Raw genomic sequence first — 7,692 nt, forward strand, 5'->3', positions numbered from 1 at the left:
AACTTTGTAAACTTCCCTGATAGGAGGGAGGAAGCAACACAGAGAAAGAAAGAGAAGAGAAAAAAGAACCATAAAAATTAAAAACAGAAGATAAAACAAAAACAAAATAAGGAAGAAGAGCTGTTTGAAGAAAATTGATGCGGGAACGTAGTAGGATGGAGCAGGAGATGAAAGTAGGCTGGAAATTGAGAGAAGGGCAGGAAGGGAGAGTAAAAAAAAAGACGGAATTGAGGAAAGAGAGACGAGTAACAGATGAGAGAATGTGTCCTAGTTCCAGCGTGTGTACGTGCTGATTGCTGTGTGTGTGTGTGTGTCTGCTAGAGTGGTTTGTGTTGCAGGGATCTTGGCTGCTGTCAGGCTAGGGGACTCCCAGAGGAAGCCAGTCCTTGTTCAGTTTACAGTGAATGATTCCCTTCCTGCCCTGCACAGCCCTGCAGGCCAATGGCCAACCAGGTTTGTGTGTATATGTGTGTGTCTCTGGGTGTTTGTGTACTGAGCTGCTTCATAGGGTGGCCTGCTGGAATGAAGGAGAGACACTGTCCTGTAAATGAGAGGTCACAAGTTGTGTAATCGGCAGTGTTTGTCCACCAACAGCCATGTGTCCACTTAGAGTCCTTAAGAAAGAGAGGTCTACCAGTTTTTTTCTTCTTCTGCACATGAAATGTCTTCACAGCATTTTTGTGACAGAAAACAAATTTAAAAAGCAGAAAACTTTTTTTTTTTTTTAAAAGCATGTTTATATTTATTCTCCTTAAGTCAGGGACTATACATAAAGAACTCATACTGAAAGCAAAGGCAATTGCTATGCAGAATTGCCCTTTACAGAGAGCTTCATATCTAAATTACTATTAGTTTAGTTTAGTTTAAATGTTATGATGCATTGTTTGCTCTAAACGAATTATCTATGTCCCATATAAATGTTTAGAGTGTAAATAGTTGACAATGACAAAAGTTGATACATCAATAGAGAATTTAAGATTATTGAAAAAATTGTATGGTAAGACGGATTACAAGTATTTTAATTTAGCTCTAATTTAACTTGTGCACAAAATGATTATTTCAGTAGGAAAGGGCAGACCTATTGCTCAACTTGAAACAGTAATTTGTCACACTCATGGTGCTTGGATAAGTAATAATCCTACTGTAATGTTCCCTGCCAACTCTGTTTAAATCCCACAATAATATGGGACTTGTTGGAGACATGAATCAGCTCCAGTCCTCCCGAAAAATTTTTAAACCACGCTCCAGTGTTTCCTCCAGGATATTTTCCTGGCACAGTCGACTCTAAAACAACGTTTCAGGCCATGTTCTGTTTCAGCCGTTACACATTAAGTGTGGATTAGATGAAGAATGCCACTGCTTCCAAAAATGTGGTGAAAATACTTGATCGGGGTGAATGGGGCTGGTAACATCTGTCACAGCTTTGTGGTTACAATCGTTTCGACTGGAGTGGAGAAAGTCTTCACTAAAACTAGTGCATATGGGGTTTCCTTACAGTTTTCAAAAAATTAGCTGCAAGTGCTTTGTTATGCAACTGCTCGGTACACATATTGTGTCTAAGAATGAAAATCTGTCAACAGCAGGAAATTGACACTGGATGTTTGGCATCTATGGGGAAGTTCAGCTATTTCAGATATTTTGGTGGTGGAATAACATTTTAACAGCATAATATTATTTTAGGTAGAAATAAAAATAAAATTCCAGTCCTTCAAAATGTAATTATCTTTATACAAAGAGTTAGATAGTAGAATGACTCCTGGGATGGCTTTCCTTGATTATTTTCCTTCTGCTTTTTCAGATGGTTTAATTTACATTGATTTTTTGTACATACTATAAGACAGTTAATATATAAAAATATACTATATCAATTGTTAGGTATGCCTGTTATATACACGAGTCGTCTTTACTTGGATTTGGACGTGTAAACCCAAGAACCATACATGGAAGTTTAGACAATGCCTCCATCTTGTGGCCAAATGTATATTTTGCCTATAGTAAATATCTTTAACAGTGTAATTTATCAATAAAACACCAGTTTTCACATTGGAATAATGCCATAGAAATGACATCAGAAACAGACTAAATACAAAACTAAAGGCACTACAAGAGCGCAAACATCCGCCAAGGCAGCTCAATAGTAATATTATATTTTGCATATACTGATTTTGTTTTTTAAATGCACTTTAAGAAGTTTCTCGTGTTGTAAAAACAAGTGCAAAGTGGAGGCTTTTGGTATCTGCCATGTTCAAACCTATTTTTATATACTTGACATCATTTTTAGTGTAATTATTTGTTGTTATTTTTTATTTGTGTAATTGTAGTACATCAATCAATACGCACCACATTTGCAAGAATCATAGCTTCTAGGTTAAAATGCTTTTTGTCAGTTTTTGAGCAATAACTTGATCATTTGAAGACCTTGAAGACCTTAGTGGATCCATGCCAGATTTTAATGGATCGTTAACACACACCCAAAGAATGACAGGCACACAACCAAACTCCTACCAATAACATATTGCTCCTTGGCAGAGGTAATAACTATCATAAATACAGTAAATCAAAAATAGTATTTATTCATTCATGTATAATAATACAGGCTTAATCATTACATTTAAATAGAGTGAATACAATATGTATTACTTTGTGAAAAGGTGATATAGTTACCTTTTTATTCCTTCACTGTAAGCATACATTATTTAGAAAATGTCTTTTACAATGTTGAGTAGAATTAAATGTTATTAGCAATAAATCTTTATAAATACATATTCATAATAATCTAGGATAAAGTTACAGTAACAGGATTTTAACTCAAAATTAAAAAGGGGGGAATTTACTTGAACTGTGAAGCATTTTACAAAATAAAAGAAAGCTTACGTTATATACCTGCTATACATCGTACATAAACACACTTAATAAAAGCTCCACTCATTTCTCTGACAAAGTTTTCACATCTGCTTTTATAGGTCTGTCAGCCTTCCAACAGTCACACAAATACAGTATATTAATACAATAATAATTCTTAGCAACACAAATTATTTAAGAGCTGCTGTTTTAAAAGGAAGAATTCTGGCTTCACAGTAACACCATATCATCTTTGCTCTCTTGACTCCCTCGATCGACATATTCATTACAAAATGAGGAATTGTTTAGGAAGACTAAATATCTATTGATTGAAATTCAATTATTATTATTAATTCAATCCATATAAGACATTTTTAGATTACTACTGTAAACCTTGAATATCTTTCCTTTCTTAAATTTTGAATTCAATGCCATATTTTTGGTTTTATTCTTTAATTATATTCTTTTTTTGTGCCAGACATTAGTAATGCTAAATACATTTACGTATGTAAATTGCATATTTTTTCCTCCCTGTGGTGTTTCAAATCAGGGTTTAAATTAATCACTTTATATATTTTCTATCTGCAGTGAGATAAAGTATATATGCTATGCACTTACAAAAAAAACTGTGCTGGATATGATCACATATCCATACAATGATCATTTATAAACTGTTCAGTCAAATGTTAAATTTGTGTATGAAGAGTGACATTTAGCCCAGTAAGAGTTTTGCCTCAGCCATTACCAGAAATAACAGATTTTCAGTGACCTCATAATCGTTTGTCAAGTGTAATTTTACACTAATAATGTGCATTTAAACATTTTAGCGAATATACAGTGCCTGCTGACATTTGGCTTTACATGTTGCCTGCAGGCCTTGGCAGGAAAAAAACGGCCTTCTGACCCTGGTGGGTGTCTGGTCCGGCTTTGGGCTGGCCGTTCCTCTTCAAGGCGACGTACCAGTTGTACTTCTGAGAACGATACGTGTTGTGATGGTTCTCTTCATATTTCTCCAGGAAGTAACACTCATCGTTCAGAGCTTGCTGAAGCAAGAAAATGAAAGGGGGGGGGGGGGGGGGGGATTGATTATATCACCAATATACGGTTAAAGGTAATGCGGGCATTCACAAACAGTAACTGAGCAGGATACAACGAGGAATATTGTAACATACTGAATCACCAAAATAATAATCAACATAACAACCCTCTAAAATAAAGCTTGTCTGATTTATTTTAGACATCCCAGTGACAAATTATTAGTCACAGCAATTTGGTAATTACACTGAAACTTTCCACTGTTTTGCAGTCTAGGTTGTTTTGCACAACCGTTACAAAACTGTAACGATCAGCGAGTTTAAACTTACGCTGAGAAAGGAATGAACAATTGTGTGACTTGATGAAAAAAGAATTGAAACTGTTACATAGAAAGACAAACGGGACCAGTGAGCATTAGTTGCAATCTGTAAGTGTTCAACCTTTCCATCCAAAATTCATTTTTAAGTCAAACTGCAAAATATATATATATATATATAAACACAACTCACTACTCCACAGAGGCGTCCATTTCTGTTCATAGCCAGATACCTTCCTGTCGCCTCACCTTTGATGACCACCACCCCCGCACTCACAGCCTTCAGCCTCAGGATGTCTGCAACACACATTACACAACACAACACCACAGCGTTATTGCTTTTTTGTTTTTTTCTGTTTTCTTTTCAAAGTTAACTGGACGATCAAATCATGTAAAAACAATGTAACTGTGATATCCCGGAATAAAAGTTTAATAAGTATTTTTCAGGGAAACTAGGCCCTGCTGTCCAAATGTGTACACAGGTTAAGATGCTATTATTGCAAAACCAAATCACTGAGCAGCTTTACCAGCAGCCTAATTATTATTCCTTTAGTGGCAAGATGTCCTCTTTTCCTCATACCCTCATAACCTTTAATCAAAACATCTTAAGTTTACCCATTCTCTTTTGTTTACCATCGTTATAACAATCACGAAGACTTTTAACCTAATGTTGAAACTAAAGTTAAAAGCCTCCCCTTCATATCTTGCACGTAATCTCTGGCTCCTGATTTTGAAATATAACCAGCAATCACAAATCAAACAGTTCTTTTGTTTTTTTCCTCACCATATGTGTCATTTTCTTGCCTCCCACCATTGACGGTTCCATCTGGTAAAATCCTTAGGTGATAGCCTCCATTCATACTGTAGAGCCTGGTCAGTGTCTGGGCTTCCTGCTTGGACAGGTCCAGGGACCCAGGTCCAAAAGGCAGCACTGTAATGTCTCCCTCAGACATCACACAGAGAGTTTGAGGTATGGACGGAGCAGCGTGATGTCCCTGTGTCTGCAACGACAGAGAAGATCCAACGTTTTCACTGTTCACGTCACCTGGACTGCGGCTGAGACACAAGACGAAACAGGAAGGGGAGGACAACGTCGCCTTCATAACATGATTACAGGAAATGCTCCCCTTTCCTACCCTCGCCTAATCACTTTCTCCATCTGCCTGGCTCTCTGTAACTTTCTGTCAGCCTTTTAAGGAACACACTTTATTATGAAGTGATAAAACCATCCAGGGATCAGTTCTGGATGAAGGCCAGGAGGGGCAGCAACATGACCGGACTTGTTTTAGAACTGAGCATCACTTTGATTCTCTTTGGAAAAATAATTTCCAGATGGTGGGTGATGTAATCTTACACCTGAAATCAGTGTGAGGCTAGACAACAAAATAACCAACACATGGACATAACAGCCAAGAGAGAAATTTGTGGTAATTGTTTAACTTCCTTTAAATAAGTTTTTTATTAGCCAGCATAATCTTACAAATAGGTGCAAACACATGACGCTGAATCCTACTCGTGGGATACTGGACCCTTGACATTCTTCCTACACTCTCTGAAGCATTAACACTAATCTATCGTTCAGCTGGATTTAACAGACATGTTAACACGTCAACAAATCAGCGACTATCAATATGAGAATTTAGAGCCCAGGCAGCCCTCTTGGTCTTACCCCTGGATTCCCTGCTTCCTCAACAGCTTTTCCAAAAAACAGTCAAGCTCATTTTAAAGCCACACTGTCAGTATAGTTTTTATTTCCTGGATGCTTGAGATCCCAGAGCAGCGGTAGCTGTCATAAAGTCAATCCAGTCCAGAAACAGCAGTGGCAGACCAAGCCAGTGGGGATACTCTAACACGCACAGGTCTTTGTTATCATTTGAAACCGGAGGTATAGCTGCTGAAGAGCCAAGTTAGCCCACATCTGGAATGTCTTGGAAGAAGCAGAGAGAAGAAGGGGAAAAAGAGAGAGAGCGAGGGAAAGTGAAAGCCACAGGAGGAATGTAAGGCCTACCCACTGGCGGTCTGTTTTTCCTAAGAACAAGATCTGGAGGACAGGATTACTGGATATGAGAGCTTGTGCCAGACTGGCTTGGGGACCTTCGGACAGAGCAGCAAGTGGGAATGACGTCAAAAGTCCAACCAATGACCGAGTCAGAGTACAGATGTGTGGGAGGAGAGCTGGAATCTGTGTGTATTTTAGTGTTTATTTCAGTGTAAAGATGAAGAGCATGACGGTGAGCTAAAGTAAAGTTTGGTGAGGGGGGGGGGGGGTGCAATGAAAGCCACAAAAATAAGAGGCTTTCCGTTGACCCTGCAGTGGTCCGAGTAAACAACCTTTAGTTTGCACGTTTCTAGCACCTCTTTTACTTTGAATCACTTGGCAATAGTTCTACATGTGCTTCACAAGAAGTTTTCTCTTATTTCATTTGAATTGGCTTCACTGTAAGTTGTTTTGGCCTTTGACTAACAGATTGTACTGTGTGGTAAAACGGACTGTACCACATACTGTAACCACTCATCTACCACAATATTTCATTATTCTCACGTGCACTCTACTGGTTGTTACCTTGTCTTTAACTCTTTACCCCTTGACTAACACTCTTTTCTGACTGAGCAGTTTCTTTCGTATTTCAGGCCTGCCTATAGAACAAAACAACTAGGTTAGTGACAGTGATCACTAACCTATACATCTACCCTTGGAAAAACCCAGAAGCTGTTCTAACGATCATCAAACCACATCTTTATTGATATATGTATATATATATATATATGCAGAAGTATCAAAAAGCAGGGGAAAAGTTATGTTACAGATATGTACACACACAGACCAGACAGTCAAAAAGAAAGCACAAAGAAAGACAAACATTAACTTCATTTTTTGTTATGAAGATCCGTATTTAACTCTGCAGCACTAATTACTAGCCAACTTTATTACCACACAGACAATAAGCCATCTTCACCTACCTGTGACAATGTCATGTGACAGTGCCCCCGTTGAGCCAGCATGTCCTCTTTTTTTCCTCTTAACTGAGGCTTGACTGAAACAAAGTTTTTGGGGCCTCTTGTGCCAAACTGTCTTCCTCCTTTCTCTGCCAGTGAAGTGTCTGGCCTTTATACGGGCTTCTTAAGTATGAATTTGAACTCCATCCACTCCTCCCTCACCTCACCCCCTCTTCTAACAACGTCAGAGGACGCATTTTAACAGGCTAACGTCAGGACTAAAATTACCATCCACGACTGGAGAGGGAGAAGGAGGACAAGCCAGACCCTAGAAATGAGCCAGGCCGCCTGTCTGACTGAGCACTGATACATTCTTGTAGTGGTGTCCTCCTGGAGACACTGGCAGGCAACACAATATAAACATTTATAAGAGACACAAAGGGAATGACTTCAGCTTCCAGAATTAACATAATGCCAGTGCCTTTGGATTCCAAGTTCTGCTTCCCATATTACAGGATAATAGGATTCCATAAAATTCCTGCAAAACATATAATGCTCAGGTA

At 38.3% G+C, this 7,692-nt stretch overlaps 1 protein-coding gene across 3 annotated transcripts; it reads right to left on the bottom strand.

The window, feature by feature from the left end:
* Nucleotides 1-2,938: 2,938 nt before the first annotated feature.
* On the bottom strand, nt 2,939-7,409 carry LOC309715937 (putative fibroblast growth factor 1). Of its 3 annotated transcripts, none has more exons than XM_082549443.1 (4): nt 7,154-7,409; nt 4,977-5,193; nt 4,386-4,489; nt 2,939-3,884 (listed from the first exon to the last, which is right to left on the bottom strand). In XM_082549443.1, exons 1-4 carry the CDS (start codon nt 7,193-7,195, stop codon nt 3,699-3,701), a joined length of 549 nt encoding a protein of 182 aa, XP_082405569.1. In that variant the 5' UTR covers nt 7,196-7,409; the 3' UTR covers nt 2,939-3,698. The 3 variants fall into 3 exon arrangements, with proteins under 3 accessions (XP_082405569.1, XP_082405571.1, XP_082405570.1); XM_082549445.1 differs by lacking the exon at nt 7,154-7,409 and adding an exon at nt 6,201-6,367; XM_082549444.1 differs by lacking the exon at nt 7,154-7,409 and adding an exon at nt 5,862-6,162.
* Nucleotides 7,410-7,692: the final 283 nt, after the last annotated feature.

Source organism: Aulonocara stuartgranti, assembly GCF_965226115.1.
Source record: "Aulonocara stuartgranti genome assembly, chromosome: 10".
In the NCBI taxonomy this organism is placed as follows: Eukaryota; Metazoa; Chordata; class Actinopteri; order Cichliformes; family Cichlidae; genus Aulonocara; species Aulonocara stuartgranti.

Coding starts and splice junctions, on each gene's coding strand:
- LOC309715937 (XM_082549443.1), bottom strand. CDS start 7,195: ATGCTGGCTCAACGGGGGCACTGTCACATGACATTGTCACAG. Junction 4,490..4,976: donor GCAAGAAAATGACACATATG/GTGAGGAAAAAA, acceptor TGTGTGTTGCAG/ACATCCTGAGGCTGAAGGCT. Junction 3,885..4,385: donor ATGGACGCCTCTGTGGAGTA/GTGAGTTGTGTT, acceptor TTCTTGCTTCAG/CAAGCTCTGAACGATGAGTG.